Genomic DNA, 24,730 nt, shown 5'->3' with positions numbered 1-24,730 from the left:
GAGTTCACAGACCTGTTGGTTCTCCCAGGCTTCCTTTTTCCGTCTGTGAAGTCGTTTCTTCGCTCACCGGAGTTCGTGATAAGTCTCTGCGCGTGCCCGCGATCTTTGAGAATGCAACATTACTCGGTATGTGGCACTCTTCCGTTTCGCTTACATTCATTATCGAATCAGTCGTTCTTACTTTTCTTGCGGCTGTGAAGATCATTTTTGGTTGCTTTATATCCAGGACATCTTATAGGTGTTACGCAGGGCTGTCTTGTGGATAGCTTCAATGCTAACTCTCACCTGATTGTCAGAGGGGATTGAAGGTGGTGTCGTAATTCGGACACGGTTGGTATAGCTCGGAGCGCTATACCAACGAGATAGTGGTCCGAAGCTATATTGGCCCCCCCATATATGTTCTGATATTCATCAAGGCTGAGAAGTGGCGGCGTTCAATCAACACGTGGTCACTTTGGTTCAAAGTGGTCCCGTCTGGAAAGGCCCACGTATGTTGTACTTCCAACAACAATTTCGTGCGATACTACTAACTGAATAATTCGCAGTCTATTATCATTAGTATCCCTATGTAAGCTATGGGAGTCGACGTATCGCCTGAATATGGGCTCTATTCCTACTTGACTGTTGAAATCTCCAAGTATGATTTTGATATCATACTTGGGACAGGCTTCGAGGGTCCGCTTAATTGCCTTGTAGAAAGTATCCTTCTCCAACCCTGCAGTTCCTTCTATAGAGGCATGAACGTTTACGAGGCTTATATTTCTAAATTTGTCTCGCAAACGCGGCGTGCAAAGCGTTTCGCTTATATTTTCTCAGCCGATAACAGCACGTTTCATTTTTTGGCTGATTGAGAAACCTACTCCGAGTACATGGTTTACTGGATGGCCGCTATAATATATGGTGTAGTGGCTCTTCTCCATGTAACCGGTCCCTGTCCAGAGCATCTCTTAGAACGCTGTTACATCAGCCTTATATTGGGACAGGGTATCTGCTAGCTGCTCAGCACCATTCGGTCTGTATATGGAGCGCACGTTCCGTGAGAAATTGCGCAAATCGTTATTCCGTTGTCGGGTTCGTCATTTTGAAATCCATTTTGCCCGAGGCTCCTTCCGTGGCTTCGTAACTCTGGTTTTCTGTATAGGGTTGTCAGCCCTACCCAACCCCCAACCTGGAGGACCAGATGGTATATTTTGTCCCGTTTTTAAGTGCGGGAGGCTCGCGTCCATCCTTCTCCGTCTGCAGTTTTCCATTAAAAAAGAATTCTCAGCGATCACCACGTGGAGGTGAAGATAGGGTTTGGTAGTAGAGCTGTAGATGTTGGTTCAGCAAGCGTTTCGCAGGTTTTATGCTCCATCGTACCGCACCAATCCATGTTTCCCCCTAGGACCTATACTACCCTTTGATCGCTGCAGTCATATTAAATAGGCATTATAAATAAAAAGGCCATATTTCCTGAAACCTAAACTACAGTTCGGATATTGATTAACTCCTTACGATTGAGCTCCACTTTGCATTGAGCTAACAAGTACGTTTTGTGCATGTTTCGTAAGTTTTGCCGGAATATCCAGAGCCTGTCATTTATCTGATTCGTCAGCGGAGAGTTCATCTGTCACTTCAAAGTTTACATAGGTGACTTCTCCTTCTAAATCATTTCTATAGTCCCTTTTCCCTTTTGTGTCTGGATTTTTGATGCATAAATCTGCATCTCTCTATAAAATATCGAATTATGGGCAATTTGCTCACATTTTACATCTTACATCGCTTTAGCTTTGATTTTACTACCCCGACATATACTATTAAATTCTAGACACTTTCCTTTCGGTATCAAATGAGACTTGCACCCATCCTGACTAAATTTACATTTTGCATTGAATTATCGCGCTAGGACATAATTTTCCAAACATAATTCAGATGTTATTTCAGTTTCTGAAGATGGGACGTGTCAGCCTCCATTTGAAGTGGAGCGTAGACATAATTTGACATTGACCCAAGTAAGAAAATTCTTTTCAATGTAGTAGCATCCCCATTTCGGCTTTATAATATAAACATCTTTTAATAATTTACTTCCTTGACACGAGTATGTGAAGCTATTAAGTTCTCCAGAATTCTCGCTTTCTTCTTTAGGTCATTATTATAGGTTTTCTGTAGTTTCTTGCCGCTGTGTCACCTCAATTCTGGGAGTTCAAATTAAAGAGAAAAGGGATTTTTGTGTGATGCTGAATCATTAATGGCTTATTTTGTTAAATTGTATGATTTTACTGCTTTCAAGCTTCAACAGCTCTAAAGTAAGTGTTACATATATGATTGCCATAAACCTCTATGTGGGGCATAGTGCGTCAACCATTTCTACGTGCCACGGCTGTCGGTCCTCGGCAATGTGCTATAACTCCTCCAGAATTTTCCAAGATGCTTGTACTCCTTCTTCACTGTTCTAGGGCTTTCCACATACTGGACATCCTGGGATAGCGGGTTTCAATTCCATGGCATAAGCACCACTGGTTGTCGCCTTTTCTCAGTATATGACCTACATATTCCTTCCGTGTTGCCAGGAAGTTTTTCATTCGTTATTGTCTCAGGCCAGAATATCCCGATGACATGCGCAGACATGAAGTGATGATCAGCTTGAAGCTCCTGAGTAACAGTGGCGATCACATTTTGTGTACCACCCCCATTTAGTAGCACAGAGAGGACACTGTTGCGGTATTGCTATTAGGATAGTTGCATTTCCAGATTTTGTTCAAAACATCGAAAACTGATTTATCACTGTTAATGCATCGAGCGATATTAAGTTCAGTACCGGCTTGACCGAATTTCCTTCAGTGGATCTTCCGAGGGTCTCTCAAAGGTTTGGAGACCTCTACAGCGAGATCTAGACTAGAAATATCAAACTGTGATTTGAAAATAATCTCGGGTCAGTCACTCTCCTGTTCTCTACGCGAAAAATCCCATTTTTGGTTAGTAGAGTGATGTCAAGGACTTCCTCCCACCCGCCGCGGTTCTCCGAGCTGGGGAAGTGGAAAGTTGGTGTACTGTTCCTGTTACACATCGATAGATTTGTTTTAATAATAAAGTCAAAGGGAGATTCAACTCTCTCGTGGATTTCCAAGCTGCTCCAAAGAGTATGCCTTCCATTGGCATCCCAACGTATAAACAAGTTGACCTTCTTTGCTGCGATAGTGGACGTGAAATGTTGTAAATAGCTCTTCTGGATTAGTTAAACCGTTGTGAGCCATGTAAGCCAAGGAGATATACACGTTTTCCGCTCTTGCCTGCTCTAGTTTAACCACGGCTAGGACGCTGGAACTCAGGGCCGAACACAGGAAAACGTGCAAGCTCTTCCTGGCGAGGATACTTACTCTAGGTCTGTCCCGATCAGTGCTGTAGAACAAATTGTAATATTTGCTTTGGAGCCCTTTAATGGTTCGAGCTTTTCCGATGCAGGGGTCCTGTATTTGTGCGACGAAATGTCCTTCCAATTGTCGCATTCACGATAGGTATCTTTCTTCGGAATCTTGACGGAAATATTTCAAGTATATTTCAACGGAAGAATTTGCATTACCGATATTTGGATCAATTCCACCTTGGAGCGCGACTGAAGTCATGGTAGAAATAAAACGAATGAAATCTGGGAAACAACAGGACCTGGTGGAAAGCAGAGAGCTGGGGCTCAACACTGTGGCTCAATGGGTCCTTTAATCGGATTATTGAGGAAGGTAGAACACCATCTGACTGGACTGTTGCTGTCCCATATCATGAAGATTTTTGAACGCATTCTTGACAGCCGTATTCTCGACAATAGTGAATCAAGTCGGGTTTGTCACGAACTGTGGAACACCGTGAGAAACGTTGTCCTATTTGCATTGCATTTCTGGATCTGGAGAAGATGTTTGACCGTATGTCACATCAACTCATCTGGTGTGCTCTGCGGAAATATCAGAAGAACTTGTGCGCTGGGTTAAATTGTCCTCCCACGTTCGGTGAAGTTCGATGTGTGGCAGGCATATCAAAACCGCTTTGTTCTTCTGTCGGTATTCATCAAGAAAGCGCCCTCTCATCACTCTTCTTTGTTTTCATCGTTTACACTGTCACACGGGACATCCAACGTTCAGCGCCTATACACTGTTTCGTGGAGATGATGTTTTCCTAGCGTCTCATAGCAAAGCTGATCTCGAGCAAATTATTCAAAAATGGGTCGCCTCGTACAAGGTCTCAGATTGAATTTGAATAAAATAGAATTTTTGACGACCGATCCCAATGAAATAGACACTATCACTATCAGTGCTAGTGACCTGCCAAGAACTGAGCAATTTAAATTTCTCGGAACCATGCGATAGCATGGCAGAAGTCAATGGTGAACTGCGTTACGTTAATTACTTTAGCGTAACCTGGGTAAAGTGGCGTTCCACAACTGGCGCCCTTTGTGATCGACGTATCAACGAGCATCTTAAACCCAAAATTTACAGCAGTGTCGCCCGCCCAGCCGCCCTCTATGGTTCTGAACATTGGCCGACTATAGAAGACAATGAATGGCGCCTCGCCCTAATGAAGACGACGTTACGTTGGACCAGTGGTGGTATAGAATATCCCCCACGATCAGGGGGAGATATGATATCTGCAATCGATATGGGGTTGCGATGATCTTGGAAAAATTGCGGGAGAAACATTTTCGATGGTATGGTGATGTAATTTGCGCCAACGAGATTTCTCTTGTCAAGATCGGTCTGACCATCAATGTCAATGGAAAATGACTAAAAGACCGGCTGAAACAACGTTGGATTGGTATGCAGGATAGTGATTTGAAAGTCTCGCGACTGAACCCAGATCAGGTCTTTGACTGGCCAAAGTGGCACAATGGATCAAGACAATCCGACCCCCCTTCTCAATGGGACAATGGCTGAAGAAGACCCTTAAGGTCCCTCGCAAGACGATTTAGTGACTTGTTATTACTTGCAAGTTCTTTCGTGATACGGTATGCGCTAACGAAATCGTAATTATTTGCGGAAGGTTCTGCCTCCCAGACTAATATGATAATACATTTTTTGTTTTACGGTACAAGCTGCGCTGCACTTCCCGTAATTTGCGGCGATACCAGAACTCAAGGGCATCACGTTCGCTCGCAGCGGCAATAAAAGCCTCCAGTTTCCTACTGGCATTTAGCCAGATCTTATGGCGCCCCCTCGGGACATGACCAACAACTTCATTTGCGGCTGAGAGAAGAGCACTTGTGATGACGGCCCAATGCTCGTGGATGTTCTTCGGTAAGCTGTCCAAGACTGATGAAGGGAACATCAGCGAAAAAGAAAACAAGTTTTTTTATTATTTCAAATAATTAATCGCTGGAAACACCGCATAATTACACTCAGACTGTCCAAGATGTCTGTCGTCCGATCAGTAAGATAGTTGCCTCATTGTCGAACGACATTTTGGTGCTCTAAGCGAGCCGTGGTGGGCTTTGGGAGTCGAATCTTCACACTCTTGCAGGAAGATGCGAATGAGATTTGGAAGCGGAGTCAAGTGATGATTTAGTTCAAGGTCGATGGGAGCGTTTTTCTTGTTTTGCACAACCAGAGGAGAACTTCTAAATCTGCCCCTGATTGCGATGTGGTTGATATGATGTCCTTGTATGGTGTTACCAGAATCCGCCTGATCACTCAGATCACTCATTACGATAGCTTCTCCTGGACCGCACTGAGTTTGTTCATAGAAAGCCTCCTTCTCGTCTGCATCTGAAGTCTTCGTTTTGGATAACACTGATTTGTTGAGATTTTCTCATTTTGGATAGGAGTCTCGCAGCCTGATACCGGTTTCCAGGACATGAAGTTGCGTCTCGCGGATGTGGTAACATTAATTCGACAACGGATTCACGCTTACTTTCGGCAGGCTTTCCATGAAGGGCTCCCTAGAGTCTCAGCATCTAACCTCGCCTAACCCCATAATATACATCCTGTATTACTGAAGTTGGAGCAAGCGAGCATTCGATTGGGTTTCGATTTCGCATTCCAGAATCCAATCATCATCCAAATGTTGACAAAAAGGAAAAAAGATGGTACCCGAAAGATAAGGTCGATTCCGAAGCGTGGTGGTCGTTTCTGAAGCATAAGAAATTTCGGGAATTGCAGGTTGTTAGCCTGCAAATCTCTGTTTTGTTAACTTGCCTTTTAGGACAAACAGAATACGTTGATGGATCCACTCCACCTACTCTCTGAGACACCCAAGGTGGTACAGCGCCATTCAGCCTGTAGTGACGCTTCCTCTTCCTCTGAAAACGGGTTTGGGATCGTCTATGACAGAGTTGCTCACTGAAATGCAACCACACGATGAGTCACCGAGATTAAAGTGATGCTGGTCCACGAGACCAACAGTTTTTTTTAATTTCATCTTAAAATTACAATGCACAGAACTGTTAAGGGGAAGTGCTGACTTTTCGGGAAGTTATTTAGAGTTGAAGGTTATAACCAAACATGAGTAGCAATGACTTGCAGCCGTGGTTGGCGTGCCAAGCTGCATTATGTTTTAGCTTATGTGTTTTATTCATTACTTTGGGATCTTATACAAATGCTTTTTATAAATTGCGTTTAATTAAAAACTGAAATGAGCTTGGGCTTGATAATGTAGTCATTAGTTCTAAGTGAAGGGGCCAGCGTCAGATATACTGCATGTGCCCCTTTGCGCTCTAATAATAATCAACAATTTATTTGATATGAATGCCTGCGACTACGCAATTGCCCTTGTCTGAAATGCTTTAAGTGGCACAGATATTGAAGCGGAGATGTATCTTGGATGAGATTCAAGTGTCCCTTTCCTCATTTGAATCGATCTATTTTCGTCGTATCCTACATTGTTGGAGAAGAATTGAAAAGCGCTTTCTAATATCTTGTATTAGCACATATCAAGTTTCGTCTCCTCTAAGTGATTTGATGCTTGAAAGAAGTCCATGTTTTCGATAGGAAAGCGTAGATATATATCATTATGAGGAAGTTTGTCTCACATCCCATTAGGATTGTGCTTACAAATGGGAAGTTGGAATTGATTTCTTTACTATTTCTTTTGAAATAGCATTCATAATGAATTGTCTACGTGTAGACCTACTGTCATCGTCCTACTACATAATAAAATGTTGCTCCCTTTTATGAGCCTCTGACCTACATTCACCACCTTAAGAGTCAGCTAATTAATTTTTGTGCCCCTATAATCTCCAACCTTCTCTCCTTGGGAACATATATATGTACAAACTTACATCACCTGAATTCGTGAAAACATTTCCCGTCCTCAAGTTCTTGACTTCCACTTTTCGTGGTATTCAAATGATGTCAACGCAAATTCACCTCCACATTGGGTTGTGTTGTGTTCTGCTGCTATTCAGGTTTTGTTTATACAAATGTTTCTGGTTTCTTCGTTTGATCGATTCTCTGACCTCATCATCAACATCAAATCCGAAAGGTGTGCCGATGTTAACTTGATATTTTTGGAGTTTAACTTGGCGATGATTACGATGATGAGAGTGACGAAGTCGATGAGTAACGCAGCAAAGGTTCCACTGCGTTACTGGCCTGCATATGCCACGCGGGAGATACTACAATGAAAAATTGCCATGCACTTGTGCTTATCTCTCATTGCACAATTTATGACCCCTGGTCGCATGTTAAGTGAGTTAGTTTATAATTAGCAAGCGTTTGAATTCAATTAATTTGTATACATTTGTGACCGACACATGCCTACGTGTTCTAATCTAAATTAAACACGTAAAGGATGTTTGGTAACAGGCGATGTTACCTGTTTCATAGGGGGAAGGGGTTCCTGATTGAAAGAAAGTAATTTGCCAAGTTATCTCCGTTAAAACTTGCTTGAATATTGCTATAAATTCCAAACTTTATATAAAGTTTCTCCACCACTTTTAATAATGCCGTAAAAAATTTGATTGCGAAATAAGACAAAAGATTGAAATGAGTAATGGATTTTGTAGACTCAATTCATTGCGAACAATACGAGCATGGCTGGTGCGTTCAGGGGAAAAGCGAACGCGCTCTTTTTAGTTCGTTGGCTTGTAGTGGAGAATGCAATACAAAATTTTACTGAGCGTTATTCAAGTGATGGTTTTGTTTGTTAAAGATTACATAACACTTTCGGTCATTTTCATGTTAGATTGAAACCAGGTGAATAATCCACGATCGTACGTATGTAAATATGTTTCTCAATGAAGGCTCCTTGTGCATAACTCTACAAGATTCCATTGATTCGATGGTGTATGATCATAATCTTTTCATCATTTGGTTCACAATTCAACTTCGTGATTTTAGCTCCATTGTTACTCATGAAACAATATTAATGATGTTATTAAATAACTTCACTGGTATTCGGTAATACATGGAAGGAAAATTACAAAAATGAGAATCGTTGTTCATTCTCCACTTTGTCAAAATACAACCAGTTACTTTGATAACTCAGACTTTTACTTTCTCATGAAATTGAAGATTGAAACATATTCAACGCCCTTGTGGCCTGAAGATATAAATTTGTTGTTTTTACCTTTGCTGAGCATAGGGCATCCGAGTTGCCTCTTTTTGAGGTTTTGTGGAAGACAAAACCTTCTTAAAATGGGTTTACTCTGTCTGCTTGCTCGTCTGGGCCTTTGGCTGTGTGTTCTTTTGTCACCTCTACTCTTGCAGTAAAGGACACAATTGTACTGCATTGTATTGAGTTTAAGGAAGGATCGATTTACACTCAACAGGGGGTTTGGATTTTTTCACCAAATATGGTCATGTGGGGTATTAAATTAAAGGTCTTGATTAGTGTTTTTCAAAGCAGGTATTAGTTTTGACAGAGGTTAGGGTTAGAAAGTGGTCACTTTTATTATTTCGAGGACCGATTCTCCAAAGATATACAACTTAAAAATCTTTAAAAATTCATGGTGCTCTGTATACGTATGAGTGCCAAAAAAACTGCTCATCCCCATCTTCTGCAGATATCCTTCGAATTTATCCTACAACCTTAAAATTGCAAAAACGAAAGCCAGATATTATGACGTCATATTGGAAACTTTGGTGGGAAACCTACTATTATTAACAATAATAATATATATATAATAAATGCGAGTTGCCTCTTTCGAGTGAAGTTATTGCATCCTATCCCATTGAAGTGAATAATCAACGCTGCAGGTGAATATTTTTATATAAAAAATGCAAAAAAGAACCTTTCATATCTGAAACCCCAAGCTGGGTTCCTATTTCGGTTTCACATCTTTACTATAAATGATGCGTATTTGATAATTCCTCTGAAAAACTTCACTTTAGTATGATTCTTTTTCTTCAATTTCAATTCCTTTCAATTATTCTTTTTGTCTTTAAAATAAATAGAAAGCGTATCCTTTACTTGAGGGTTGCAACCTGAGCAACAACGTGGCTCACGTTCAAGGGGGCGGTGACATCAGAAGCGAACTGGAACTAACTGTCCGGCTAAGACAGTTAAGTCATTAAGGGATGTACCTTGGTGGAATAGAAACCAAGCCAGAATGAGGACAGAGGTATAAACACTGTTCAACCGCGCAAAATATACCGGGGACTGACCGAGGTACAAAAGTGGGTATAGCGACGCGATCAGGGAAGCAGAACGGAACAGCTTCAGGGAATTTTGTGAAGAGATCGATCAAACCACAGAAGTAACCAGTCTTTACAAGGCTGTAACCAAAGACGGGGCAATGTCTTCTGCCTGTTTGAAGAAGGAGGATGGGACATTTATCCAGAATAATGGGGGCAGAGTATATCTGCTTTTCAGAACTCATTTTCCGGGGTCCTATCTTACGGCGACAGGCGACAACATTCTGTCTGACACCCCAACAATGAATAAAAGGGGGAAAAGGAGAACTGGAAACTAATAAAATGCGTTTTTGGATATCGAAGGAGAGCACATAGAGATTCAAGATGCCCTGATCCGCATGGGGGGGGGGGGCACCCTGGCTTTCTGGATGGGCAAAATGCTAAACAGTAGGCAAATAGAATAACCGACAGGTACAAATTCTATTGTTTTGAATACTACTCAAGGTTGTCAGGGCGAGTATTGCCACCGCTTATGTGGAGTATGGTAGTCGATGAAATCCTGGACGCGGTAACAAATAATAGAATACAGATGCAGGGTTACGCGGACGACATTGTTTTAATCTGTAGGGGCAAATATGATGATACCCTATGTGACAGAATCCAAACTGGATTAAGGGTTACTAGTGCCTGGTGCAGGAAGGCGAGACTAGGTATCAATCCAGCCAAAACCACCAAATTACCATTCACTAGGAAACGACATGGAGGTGAAACGAAAAACGGAGGTCAAATATTTGGGAATTACGCTAGACCAAAAATTACTCTGGAAGACACATGTCGGAAAGCTACAAGGGCTCTCATGACTTGTTGTTGTTGAGGCACCTGGGAGAACACTTAATACCAGATGCAAAGTTGAAAGATTTAGAAACAGGGAATATACTAAAATTCCCAACGTTTATATGCTTCTTTGGGATACTGTAATCATAATAGGTACACGCGGTTCGACTTCCCCTTAACAGGATAATAATAATAATCCTTCACTTCATCATCCCTGATCACTTTCCTTCCCGGAAGCTCTTTTTTCACAAACAAATAATTGCTCGGAGCTAAGTCTTGACTCTATGGAGGATAATCTAGTATTCCCAACCGTAATTTTTGAATTGCGGCTAGCGTAGCTCTGGTCGTATGTACAAGCATGTTGTCGTACAAAATGAGCGTATCTTTGGTCTATTTTCCCCGATTTTTCTCTTTCACAGCTTCTTTCAATGCTATGAATAGCCCAGCATAGTATTCCGTGGTTATGAAGACACCTTTTTCTTTGCGGTCGATTAATATGATTCCTGGTGAATCCCAAGAAACTGTAGCCATGAGTTTTGCAGTTGATATACACGTCTTGAACCTCGTTGGGGATGAGGTGCCTTTTTGTGCCATTGAGGAACTATTGTTTAGATTCAAGTTGTGGGACATTAATATTATATGCGGTAATTGGAGGAATTTTCTCCTTTTTTGGGTTTTAAGACTCTAAAAGAGGAGGCACTGACACTTGGCACTTGGGGAGCACTTACACTTTCAGCACTCACCTGTTGTTTTTTTGGGCTTTTTCTCCCGACAAATGAAGTTAAAAGGGTCTTCTTGTTGCTTCTCTTCGATGACCCCAAGGCATATCTTTTCTCCTTCGGGTTCCTGTTTTGGCTGTTTTGACGAGGTCGCTGCTTGACGTGGCTCGTGCAGTGGGGGATAGTCAGCTGTTACTTTCGTCGGCTTGGCCAGGGCAGCAGTGTGCTTTCCCACGTTCATAGCGGAAAAAACTGTCGCCGACATAGATTGCAGGGTTTTCACTGATCGTTTTCGTCAGCAGCTCGATTTGAATACGTTGATTCTCATCTCGCAGCACATCAGCGTACTTAGCTCGCATTTTGTCGAGTGCTCTGACCTTCATAGACATTTGTTACTGTTTTTCGGAGTCATTGTTATCGGATGGCATGGGTAACTCCGGCCCCACGTTATCCTCGGAAACGTCGTTAATACCCTGGGCGTCATTGGTGATTTTGCGGGGGTTATGACCGCTTTTCTCCATACTCATTACTTGGAATTACTAAAATCTATTTTTAAAAAACGTTTTCTTAGTTTATAAAAGAAAAAGAAACTTAATTTTGAAAATTAGTCCGCACAGAGTGCCTAAAACTTGGTTGACGAGTTACAACATCCGGCAACAGTCTGGCGGCAATATAAATCTCTGTTCCTAAAAGCTGGCAGTTGATAGCGGCGGTGAGTATTTTTCCTAGCTAGGCACGAGTGCAGGTGGGAATCTACTGTGCCTCAACGTGTAAACGACTTGAGCTATTGCTCTAGACAGGTACAGGTATATGTAAAATCCAGTCTTGACCAAAGTTTCCATTAGATAATTGAAAAGTTTCCATTGGACAGTCGAAAAAGGAAATATGGAACTCGAATTGTTTACTTCCAAGAGCATCACATTTTATGGCCTACCATTTTCAGGTCCCATGATGGGTGACATTTATAATGAGTCGTGATTGTAGGGACAGTCAGTAAATTATCCACGAATCAACAAGGGTAGCTTACCCTTAAAAGTTGATGAATATTGTTCGTGCAAGTTTCTGGTGCGATGATTGAGGTGGTTAAGGCCATAGTTTCGAGATTTCAATCTCGTGTCTCAAGTTTGAATTCCGGTCCCGATCATGGATGCTCGTGATTATCTAAAAGGGGATAGCACAATACAAATATATTGTTGTCGAAAATACATAAATGTGTTAGCGTTTATGTTTCCTTGGAAGAAATCACTATCTTCAACTTATATTTGCAATGCAGACTGCGATTTGAAGCCAAAATCGCTGTCGCCGCCAAGGTTATAAGCGAAAAGAATCAATTATATTGATGATATTTTTTTGCTTTCCCGGAGAGTCATTCAGAGGCAAGTACGGTCGGACTGAAAATCAGTACCAACAAAACCAAGGTTCTCAGTCTGACAGGTCATTGCATTCTTTCTATCTGCATTAGCGGGCAGAATATCGAGGGTGTCGATCAATTTCTCTATTTTGGTAGCCCTGGTTTTGCAAACGGTGGCGCAAGCTTGATGCCACCCGATGCATTAGCAGAGTCTAAAATCTGGAAATGTTGAAGCCTCAACACAACATCAAGTTGAGGTTTTTCCGCGCTACTGTTCCCTCTGTGCTTTTGTATGGACGCAGCACATGTAAGTTGATCACAATTGCTACTCAAAGGCTCCAAGCTGGAAGGTAGAGATGGCAGTGAATATGTTGCACTTTCAGAAAGGGCGATAACTGCATTGCTGGCTATGCTATGCAATGGAATCTATTTTCTCAGCAAATTCGACGAACTAGTTGCCTTAGAAACACATGCCGCAAATGGTCTGCGCTTCTCAGGAAGACCTGAAGAGGCCAGGATGGCGCTTAGGTATGGTGGACGTGCTATGCTCCATTTAGGAAATATTGACCACCATATATTTGCGATATTCGTCGTCACAATTTGAAATGCATGACCCAAGTGTTGTGACAATTTTTGGCATTTAGGCCACCCGATCAGAGCGCCATCTTGACGGAGCTTTATTCGGTTAATATTGACCCATTGCTCGAATGCCTTAATTTCTTTTTGCATTTGGTGCATAACACGGCTATTGCCAATCTTTATTCCGTTTCACTTGACACTTATAGCTAGGGCTTTTTCTAAAATGCGCTACCTAAATGGAGCATCTAGCGCACAACGTCAGCTTTAATTCTACACTAAATTCTGAGCAGTTCTGGCCTATATGTCTGAAATCGATCAAAATAATTGCGTTGTAATTAGGTATCTAATATTACTTAAATACTGTGTTATCTTGCAACAGAAGCGTTGCTCGCTTGAAGGCAATCGCGGGCCTAACAAGTCCTACCTCAACACCTGGGGTTTATTTGCGCATAGGCTCTCCGATAGTTAATTATGTTATTATCCCCGTGACCGCGAGATGATCAGTTGGAAATATTTATTCATTGAGTTTATTGAAACAAGTGCACATTTTTCTAATACAAATTAACTTCATTCTCTTTTAGAGATCTTCATCTGTACAATATTAGAGTGTTGTTTCTCTTATCAAAGACTGGGGAAAAAGTGGGTGATTCATTGAATAGAGACATTGTCTCGTCATACAGCGGAGTGCATAATTCGGTGATAGTGTTTTCTCACGTGTGAATGAGTGTATGAATCTGAAATCTTTATTATTGATAATAAAAGTGTATTTATTTTGTTAGCCCTAAAATAATGATGAATATTATTCTGTTTTGCAGAAACGTGCGAAGTACATAGAATGCTGAAACTAGACAATTATAAGTAAGTTTTCCATACTCTCAACTCGTTGTGTTATTCGAAATCTTCTATTTTGATTGTTTTCCAGGCAATAGACTCTTAAGAAAATGACTTTAACTGTTTCTGAGTCGGATACCAATGCAGTTAAGACAATGGAGGCCAATTGTGCTGAAACTTTACCAACATCCGAATTAGACCTCCTCGCGAAACTTGAAGCGGCTAATAAACTGATTGAAAGCGATGCGAAAAGTTTGAACTCACTTCAGTCGACACATAGTCGAAAAAATTCGGATACAAGTCAAATTAGTATAAATTCAGGTAAATATTTTGAATGTTTCCTATCTGGCAGGAATGTAAACACATGTCCATGTTCCTGTTATTTGTTTATAACATTTAGGTAACTCTATCTGCGAAGAAGATATTTGGGGCACATGGGCAACTATTCTGAATGACTGGGAGGGCAACATAAAGAAGAAATCATCAATGGTGCGAGATCTCGTGAGACGTGGTATTCCACATCATTTTAGGTGAGTTGTCTATGGATCGGTCGTTATCGCTTATCTTATTTGTTTATATCAACAAGAAAAATTGATTATTTCGTTATCTTACAATCACAGACCAATTGTTTGGCAATTACTGTGTGGTGCTTCTGATATCGATAAAAAACAATATGCAGAATATATAAAAGCAACGTCAGCATGTGAGAAAGTTATTCGTCGTGATATTGCCCGTACATATCCCGAGCATGATTTCTTCAAAGAGAAAGATGGATTAGGTCAAGAGGCTCTCTTTAATGTGATGAAAGCGTATTCTTTGCATGATCGGGAAGTTGGATATTGTCAAGGATCCGGATTTATTGTCGGTCTTCTTTTGATGCAGGTGAGAGTGATTAAGGGGTCATAATTGGATTCGAGTTTCTTAATTTTTGTATGAATTTTGAACAGATGCCTGAAGAAGAGGCTTTTGCAGTTCTAGTGCAAATAATGCAACAACATCGGATGCGTGATATGTTTAAGCCATCGATGGCTGAACTGGGCCTTTGCATGTATCAGTTGGAAAACTTAGTGCAGGAGCAGATCCCTGATTTGCATATGCACTTTCAATTGCAGGTGAGACTTGGGGAGTGAATTCTGTAGTTACGGAACTAACTTTTAAGTTTGATAATCAGATTTTTGTGTATTAACCAGTTTTTTAGTCACCATTGCCTATAATCGAATACAGCTTTTGACTGCAGAAAATTTAACATTTTTTCAGAGTTTTCAAACGTCAATGTATGCATCAAGCTGGTTTCTTACTCTCTACACCACAACGTTGAATCTTCAGCTTAGCTGCCGTATAATGGACATTTTCCTCAGTGAGGGCATGGAGTTCATTTTCAAGGTTGCATTAGCCTTGTTGACAATAGGGAAAGAGTCCCTACTTTCGCTGGACATGGAAGCGATGCTGAAGGTTGGAATTCATCTAAATACAAACCGTTTTACTAGTACATTAAAACCAACCTCTTTCAGTTCTTCCAAAAAGAACTTCCACAACGTGTGGAAAACGATATTGAAGGATTTTTCAATTTAGCTTTTTCCATGAAAATCAACACTAAAAAAATGAAAAAAATGGAAAAGGAATATGCTGATTTGAGGAAAAAAGAACAGGAAGAAATGGTTGAGTTACGTCGGTTGCGCAGTGAAAATCGTTTGTTGAAAAAGCGGAATGAACTGCTGGAAGCGGAAAGCGCGGAATTGGCTGACAGACTTGTACGAGGGCAGGTCTCTCGTGCGGAGGAGGAAGAAACTAGGTAAGTTTACTTTGTTAATGCTCATTCGTCAGATTGAAAGTTAATCATTTACTTTCCCGCTAATAGCTATGCAATTCAGTCGGAACTGCTTCAGTTGCGTCGTTCCTATTTAGAAGTTTCTCATCAATTAGAAAACGCTAATGAAGAAGTTCGGGCCCTCAGCTTGAGGCTACAGGAAAATGTGAGTTGTATTGATAAATTCATCTTTTCGATGATCTTAATTTTGTATTACACGCTAATCAGGATATTTCCTTGGACGTAGTAAGTGTTCCAAATATCAAAAAGGTATATTTTGGGGTGATTTGTTTTTTTTTCATAATTGTTCTCCATGAATCATCGTGATGATTTATGGGAGGTTTCTATTAGTTTATTGACAAGTATTTGAGATGTTTCCTTTTTTGCCCAGACCGTGATTTCTCATTTTTCGAATCTGAATTCAAATTTCTGGAAGGGATCTTTTTTTCTAGAAATTGGTATAGTTTTTGCAAGTCTGGAGGCATGAGAATTTGTTTTTTATGAGATGGAAGCACTTTTTGCGTTTTTATTGGCAGCTAGTACTCATCAATTGGTTTCTCATTCTTGAAATTTATCTTCACATCTCAAATATTGAAAATAATTGAACGATTGTTTTTTTGTAGATTTGATTTGATATTTGCTTTATTTCTCATGTTTTTCGTCAAAACCTTCACCATTGGTTTTTCAACTGAACATATCAACACTTTTCTATTTCCCATAGAATAATTCTCGACAAAGTTCCATTGATGAACTCTGCATGAAAGAGGAAGCGTTAAAAGAACGTGACGAGATGGTATCATGTCTACTAGAAGAACTGGTAAAAGTGCGTCAAAGTTTAGCTGAAAGCGAAGATACAATACGAAATCTAAAGGCAAAAGTTGAGGAACTTGAAGAGGATAAGAAAACACTACGTGAAACGACACCAGACAACTCAGTAGCACATTTGCAAGATGAATTGATTGCTAGTAAGTTAAGAGAAGCAGAGGCTAGTCTTTCATTGAAGGACTTAAAACAACGCGTACAAGAATTGAGTACACAATGGCAGCGACAATTACAAGAGCAAAAACAAGATAATGCTCAAGCATCGGATTCAACTCCTAAGAAATTATTATTCTGGGATACTTCAAAATCAAATGAAACTCAAAAACTTGAAGAGGAATTAATGACAACACGAATTCGTGAAATGGAAACATTGACTGAACTTAAAGAATTGCGATTGAAGGTGAGGTTTATAGTCTTCAATCGATGGGCTATTGACAAATGTTTTTACTGGATTATTTAGGTAATGGAATTGGAAACTCAAGTACAAGTTTCAACTAACCAACTCCGTCGTCAAGACGAGGAGAATAAGAGACTTAAGGAAGAGATAGAGGCATCATCACTGCGTGAAAAGGAATTGGCGAATAAGGCGAGAGAACAACAGCACAGGTGTGTATTGAGATAATTGAAACATATTTTACATTATTTACGTTGTGTGTTTTTTTTTTCAATATTTTCTAACAGGTACTCCGACCTTGAGTCGCGAATGAAGGATGAATTGATGAATGTCAAGATTAAATTTACTGAGCAGAGTCAGACTGTGGCTGAACTGAAACAGGAAATTTCTCGACTCGAAACGAAGGTAAGTCGATATTTTGTCAGTTTTTAAGTTGCCAAAAATTGAGAATACATATATGTTTGAACAAGAGGAATGGCCAGATCAATGTTGAGTTTAAGGGTGTGAATTATACGGGATCCTTACCAATCAAAACCACCTCCTTTTCGTATTCTCTATGTGGGCTATTGCAAGATATTGCGACGCGGCACTGGATTAGTTCTTAACGGTGGCCCATTGTGGTTTTACCCCTTTCTTGTTTTCGCCTGAACTCTTCTGGTCTTGTTCATGATTAGTTTGCAACATTTTTTCCATTTGGTTCCAAACCTTCTTTGTCTCCAACATAAACTCTAAAATATTTTCAAGTGTTAAGCGTCTTTTTGCAACGACCTCCAATTCTGTTCGGTGAGCAGTAACTCTCAGGTAATAAAATGTAGCGTGCTCCACATTTTTAAACACGTTAACGCATTTCGGGCATGAACCTTCGTGACCAACGAGGCAGGTATGCGCGAAACATTATGCTTTCACAAGAACGGTGTCGTTTCGTAGTTAACTTCGCCGTATTTTAATCTGATCCACGTTCGCAAGTAAAAGTCACTTTAGCTGCTATACACTAGACGTATCTTGAAGTAACCTTTTTTGTCGACCAAGCATTTAACGAGTATAGGTCAGCATTTTTCAACCGGAATCGATGTTATAGATCACTTCGTTTGCTAAATCCCGATCTTGTCGGGATGTTTTGCTACAATTACTATCCCAGTATCATCAATACTCCGTCTTACATATTTATCAACAGACCTAGAACAGAACCTTGCAACGTGCTGCAAATTTCCGAAATACTTGCAGATCATCGTCTAAATCGCAGTATGATTGGCAATTGATCTTAGCTTACGGAATCCGAGTTGCTTATCAGAAAGGTCTCCTCCCTTTTCCGACCCGAAGCAACCTATTATATATAACTTGCTCAAATTATTTCCCAATAGTATTGATTAGACATATCGGTCTATATGAGAAAGGATCGCTCAATATTTGACCTGACTTCGTAATGACAATTAGCTTTTGGAGCTTCCATTGTGTGGGGACTATGGTAGCCAATATCTCCTAAATGGAGCATGGCGTGTCCACCATGCCCATGCGTTATCATTCTCGTCTCTTCGAAAAGCACGGTTTTCCTGAGAAGTTTACACTAATATACTGTGTTGCATCATGTGATTCTAACGCGCCCCACTCGACGGCCACTGAGAAAGTGGGTTCCATTACATGGTATAATCAGTAATGCATTTATCGCCCTTTCTTAAAGTGTGAACTATTCCCTGTCACTTCAGCCCTTTAATTAGCACATCTACTGGTAACTGGCCTGTATGTCGAATGGGATCATCGTTCGAGATTTTTTCAGGCCATAAAGATTACGCAATCCGGTACTGGAGTACAAGTGCATCCCGTTCGCCCCCACTCGCAGTGCCAATAGGAGCTTTCAGTTCGCTACGGTCCTGGATCCGCTCCCCACCTTCGTGAGGAGGTGCGGAAACAATCGAGAGCGATGTCAGCACCTCTCTTGCTTCGCACAATCAGAAAACAACGCCTAAATCTACTGCTGATCGTAATTTGGTCGACATAATTAAATATTCGCTGCCGATCAGTTGAGACCTAATTGATCTTTTGGCAGCCTCTGCGTTCGGAAAATGTGCTACCAAGGTCAAAGTGGGGGAAGCTGTAGTAAATCTTTTACCATTATTATTACGGTTCCCAAGATTGTGTTTCCCCATCACAAGTTCGAATAGAGCGCACCTTGGCAGACAGAATTGTCACTCCTAGACTGTGTTGAGTTGTTCATAGAAATCCTTTTTCTTCATCTTGGATCGAAGTCTTACAATTAGCACTCTGTCTGACACGAGTTTCCAGGACAGGAGGACGCGTGCAAGTCCATGCACTGAGTAAAAAAAAGAGGAGATTGGTGAATATTGACCGTCTAGGTCTGCCAGTAACCACGTCTAGGTCAACTTAAATGTTCTGGCGATTCGCGCTTGCATGCTTCTTTGATAGTCAGGCTCGCGAGTTTGGAGTGATCAGTCTGGTCAGTTGGATATTTGGCCCTTCCTCGGCAACTATTACGAGCTCGCAGGTCTTTCTCATAGACTCAGCAGGCATTTGGGCCTAAACGGAAACTTTGAGAGAAACCAGGAGTCGTTATATACCTGGAGGAAGGCTTGGAACTAGTAGCGAACGGGGGATGTCAAATCAACGATGATCACATCCACACCGGAAAATCCTACCTAGTCTCTGATGACGGCATGGCCTTCTTGGGGTTCCCATCCTTCATTGGTATTTCGAGGCCCATATGATCAGCAAAGCAAGGTGGTTTTTGCTTTGAATTCTCTTGTATTGATTACACTCGTACCGTGCAGATCATATTGGAACAGTGTGCGGAGTTTAGATCTCTATTTTCGCTGTTCTTTGTCGAGAAGGATGGACAGGGGGGGGGGGGGGGAGTATCTGGAGGGTTCTATGTAAGGAAGGCGTTCCGGAGAAACTAATAGCTATTATCAGACCGACATAAGACGGCACTAAATTTCATGTGCCCCATCGAGGTAAAATTTCAGAGGAGTCCAAAGTGCCAGGGTTATCTTTCGTCGCCAAAACTATTTTTTTTTGTTTTCGGTAACGTTCTCCATGTTGCCTGTGTCCGGAGGATGTGGAGGGTTTCGATTGTCAAACTCGACTAAGTTCAAGGCCTCACCGAGTTTTGGGCCTTGGCCAAATGAATCTGGATTTGGATAAGGAAGCAAGCATATTGGAGTGGAGATAAAAACAAACACAACCAAAGATCTTCGTTTGATTGGTCATCGACGCATTTTTTCTATCTGCCGTAATGGGCAAAGCCACGAGGTTGTTGATCAATTCGTCTATCTAGGTAGCGTTGTTTCTGCAGACGGCGACATTGGAGTTGATATCACACGACGCTTTAACAGCGCTAGCGCTTCATCGTTTTGTTCAACATATAGGAAATGCAGATATCTCAACACCAACGTCAAATTGAAGCTGTCTCGCGTTAATGTTCTTTCTGTGTTAATGTTCGGGAAAAGGTCATGGAAAGTGTTACTTGAAAGCTTTGTGGCGAAGCGATACCAGGTGCCCCGAGAGCGCGCGGCCGGCCAGTAATCGTGTGAAGCAGGCCATGTCTCGTTTTGACACATCCAAAAAAAGTTTTTAATATTAGGAGGGCGCAAAACCCAACGATTTGTGATCCGTTTTGATCACAAATCGGGTTCCTTCCAAGTGAGCACTAGAAATGCTGGATGTTCCTGCATATAACGAGGCACTCGCGGTCGTTTGTACTGTAATTTTGTTCGGATTTCGACATTTTTCGTTGAAAATAGGCGAGCGGCAACTAGCGGTCACCCTGCTTCAACTCCAACTGCCACGTCCGACACATCAGTAACCAGGACCAAAGGTCTGTATGGCTCATAGTGGGCTAATAGCCATGCTTTCGTGATACTCGTCGAATGGTTGGATGGTGGAGTCAGGCCGAATGTTCGTTGGGTTGTCATTTTTCGATTGCCTGCAAAATATATCATTGAGTGGGGCATGCAGATTCGCAACATTTTGGATGAAATGACGGTAGTAGTAGTTCAGTGCTATGGGGAACCTTCAGTACTCCTTGATCGTAACTGGCCAGCTCTGGACGCCAGTCGTGCAACTTTGTCCTTGTTACTCCTTAAACTCCACATCGTTAACACCTAAAATACACTTCGCGACATCAATCACGGGACCACGGCTGTTAAGTCGTCCAAACAGTATGCCTAAGTGCTGCTCATGCTGTTCCAGAATTCCTGACGAAATCAAAATATCATCGATATACGAAACGCAAAAATCGAGTCTTCCTAATACGTCGTCCATAAATCACTGGAAGGACTGAGCGGCGTTTCGTAACTCGAAAGTCATCACTAAAAACTCGTAGAAACTGAACAACTGTTTGGGTATGTCACTCTCGGCATTCGACATTTTGTGTGAAGCTCTCGATCTTGCTGAAGATCCGTTTTCTGGCTAGCCTTACGAGAACGTCCTCAATGTGCTTGGGTTTAGCAATGAGTTATCTTTAGCAGGTAATCGAGCTCTAACTTCGCCGCAAGCTAATTTTTCGGAGGTAAGTCGACGAGCTCTTTCGGCGATCGATGGGCTGATTCTTACAATATGTATCCTTAGGACTCAAGCAGTTTAATGCTGGGAGCAACTTATATTAGGTCGTTTCCTCAATGACCGTGGCGACTATTAGCCTTCTACAAGCCACCCGTAATGCTTTGGATGATTCAATGGCTGGCGGAATAATTGACGCGTTTAGTACGAATGCCAATCAGTAAACCGAAATAATAGCGAAAAATTGGCATCGATAATATGCCGGGATATGTTGATCACACAAAATTTCCAAAGTAGATTTCGCTGTAAACCTAAATTTACTGACAGTAACTGTTGCCAGAATGTGTTGATTTTCGAGCTATTTGCTGCGTAATCATGCATGGAATCACGAAAATATCGGCATCGTCGTTGCCAAGGTGGGTAACAGTGTCGGCATTAATTTTTCGATTCCTTTGTCTGCAGTACTCACACCCGCAAGGCAATCTACACTTGCGGGCACGCTTTCCGAACTGTGCATGGTAAAAAAACTGAACCCGTCGTTTGAAGGTCAATTATCCTTTGACAACGAACATTAACCTGGGATGGTGTTAGATTTTTTCAACTTCGAAAGGAGAGTGTGACTCAATAGCTGCTACGTACGTCGCAACGAGCGCTTTGGGAGAGGTCCGTAATCCCCCACAAGTTCAAATCTTCCGAATGTCTTCGGGCAGACGTCTTAGCTAAAGCGAATTTAGGAACAGCTTGGACATCCTCAAAGCGCTCTCCCGCACGTAAGGAGAAGTTGGAAGGTCGAGTCGGAGGTCAGTGAAAAGTTCTTACAGCTCCATTTTCTCCTACACACCCCACACGCTGGTCAGTTAGTCAGATGTTCTGAAATTTTTGGATAACTTATGTGTGTGGCTGACGGTGTTAATGAAAATGATTAATGGGGTCGACAGAAATACAGAAACTACATAGCGCGAAAATGGGGGTCATATTTTCATCATATCACAGCGATCCTAGGAGAATTAATTGAGAGGCAAATCAACTATTTAGCTGAGCTATATCTATCTTATTTTCTTAATTTTTACCTATTTAGGATTGCAACTGATTGCATCTACTTTGAAGGAGAGAGTGAGGGGGAGGGGGGGGCTATATAGTCAAGTGCAAGTGGCTCTATGGTTACTTAACAGGTTGCTAGAAGAGATAGTTTGATTTAGAGAGTTTCAAGCGTTTCACACACGAACCTTCATTAAAAAAACATAGTCCTAACTTGATGAACCAGTGGAACCTATATAAAGTATTCTTTCCTGCTTAAATCGGGGCATGTCTTCGATTAAGGGTCGAGTACTTCGTGCATCAAAGCTTGAAGATATCTCGCCCGATTTACATGGAAATGGTCGAAAGAAAATTTCTTAATGGATGCATGCTTGCAATATTCTCTCCATATGTATTCGGCAATTGTATGCACATCCACCAGTAGTATCGAATCGCGTACTGCAGTGGAAATGGAATTTCTATTGGCTTTATTTTAGTAATTTTGTATTTCTTGGTTTCTAACTTCGAAATGAAATTAAATGAGTACCATTAAAGTAGAAAAACTGGTTAATTATTTGAATAATTGGAATTAAACACTTATCGTATTTTTTTGCAGAATTCCGAAATGTTAGCCGAAGGTGAGCTCCGCTCCAATATGGATGAATCGGATAGGGTTCGTGACTTACAAGACCGAATTGAAGACTTAAAAGCCGAGGTAAGTACTTCTCTCCCGCGCCGCACCTTGACTCAACAGAATAAAAGTTTAATGTTTCTTTCTGTTCACTGGTTCAATATAATACCACACAGTACATTTTGATTTGGTGAACAATCTGAAGCGCGCTTTCTGAACAAACGCTTTAACAAACGTAGAATATCAGACAGTAATAAGCAATTTGTAAATACATTGATAAATAGTTGATTTATTCAAATTAATAAGAAATCAATCACAATGCTTTCCTCTCTTTTCGTTTATCACATTAACAATTGTTTTGAAAGATAAGTATTCATATTTGTACTAACAGCGTCACTTATTTGTTGGCTATCATAATAATATGATTCTTAAAAATCTTGTTTCTTTCTTCTCTATTTCGTTTCTTAAAAATATATCACGACATTGCTTTAGTTCCCCACACCAATTACTAGTCCAGAAACTGAACCATGGAAGTGGATAAGCTAAACAAATTCTGCTCAGGTCATTACTAACATGATTCCTTATGAAATATATACAAATAATTGGGGGTATTACTTTTTACTATTGATGGAAGCATGATGTGCATGAGTTTTATCCTAGATGTAATCGAGGACATATCTTAACCTTAGCGTGGGAAAGATGATGTAGCGGCCCTTGAGTTTGAAAATTTTCAGATTTAGGTATGCGCTGGACATACAAAGAACTTTTTATAATCAATTGAGGTTTGCAAGTGTCATACATCATTCATAATTGAATTGTTTAGAAGCGAATTGCATGCATTTGAAGCTGAAGTAGACACCATTTATTCTGGTGATCGATATATCCCTAAATATGGGGCTATTCAATTGCATTTGTGTAGCTTACTTCCCTGCATGTCTATTAAAGCGAATTATCTATTTCATTTGTCAATCAGTATTATTTTATCTATTTCTACTTTTGCTCGCCGTGTATTTCTTTTTGAATGTGAGTGCATATGCTACTTATATAGATTTAGTTTCCTTATTAATATTGAAAATGGCATTGACAAAAAAATGTGCTTGGATTGACGGTTTCCTCCAGTAAGAAAATAAATTTATCAAGCGTTTCCCTTCCGTTTTACTGGGAAGATTATGGCCAATCGACACTGTATTTAATTTATATACGGTTGAGAAGGCAAATTGGTAGTGACTTTATAAGGATATGTATTTTTTTCTGCTCAATAAACTCCTTTCTCTTTTATTCATTGACAGTTTTGTTAGAAATCGATTTGTGCCCTAAAACTTGAATCATTTACTGCAAAATCGGCGTCTAAATCGCAAATATTTAAATATAATTGGGTCTGAGCTTCTGGGAGCAGTAGTAGCCTTCATCTTGTTTACAATGCATAGTATCTTTAAGTTGGCACATAATGGGTGAAGTATTATATAAAAGTATTGAATTCAATTAAAGCCAGCTTCTATTGTGGAGGTTCTCAACTCAGCCCAACTTCATAACTCATCCATTTAGGAAGTTATTTTGAAATCTATTTTATTGACATGAAAATCCGTTCACTTTTACAACTCCACCTATTATTTACGGATCTTTTGATATGAACCATGATCTCGTGCCTACTTGAAAAGTGTACTGTACCGTGTATTGGAATAGGCGCCCGAAGGTTCTTA

General features: G+C 40.8%; 1 protein-coding gene across 11 annotated transcripts in view; it reads left to right on the top strand.

Annotated features, from left to right (window-relative positions):
• Positions 1-24,730, top strand: part of LOC119653082 (ecotropic viral integration site 5 ortholog) — a 57,909-nt gene that overhangs the window by 24,149 nt on the left and 9,030 nt on the right. For 3 of the 11 annotated variants that reach the window (XM_038057579.1, XM_038057588.1, XM_038057605.1), the window contains exons 2-14: positions 13,832-13,874; positions 13,939-14,168; positions 14,248-14,377; positions 14,468-14,729; positions 14,795-14,959; positions 15,105-15,299; positions 15,359-15,639; positions 15,706-15,820; positions 15,883-15,924; positions 16,376-16,876; positions 16,937-17,082; positions 17,158-17,275; positions 23,016-23,114. In XM_038057579.1, coding sequence (XP_037913507.1) covers positions 13,958-14,168; positions 14,248-14,377; positions 14,468-14,729; positions 14,795-14,959; positions 15,105-15,299; positions 15,359-15,639; positions 15,706-15,820; positions 15,883-15,924; positions 16,376-16,876; positions 16,937-17,082; positions 17,158-17,275; positions 23,016-23,114 — 2,265 coding nt within the window. In that variant the 5' untranslated portion in view covers positions 13,832-13,874; positions 13,939-13,957. Of the gene's footprint in view, positions 1-13,683; positions 13,743-13,831; positions 13,875-13,938; positions 14,169-14,247; positions 14,378-14,467; positions 14,730-14,794; positions 14,960-15,104; positions 15,300-15,358; positions 15,640-15,705; positions 15,821-15,882; positions 15,925-16,375; positions 16,877-16,936; positions 17,083-17,157; positions 17,276-23,015; positions 23,115-23,395; positions 23,471-23,522; positions 23,592-24,730 lie in introns of those variants that run through there. The other 8 variants (XM_038057651.1, XM_038057643.1, XM_038057636.1 and 5 more) reach the window with 8 other exon arrangements.

Source organism: Hermetia illucens, chromosome 1, assembly GCF_905115235.1.
Source record: "Hermetia illucens chromosome 1, iHerIll2.2.curated.20191125, whole genome shotgun sequence".
In the NCBI taxonomy this organism is placed as follows: domain Eukaryota; kingdom Metazoa; phylum Arthropoda; class Insecta; order Diptera; family Stratiomyidae; genus Hermetia; species Hermetia illucens.
Note: the sequence above shows the minus strand (reverse complement) of the source record. Positions and strands in the feature narration are given on the sequence as shown.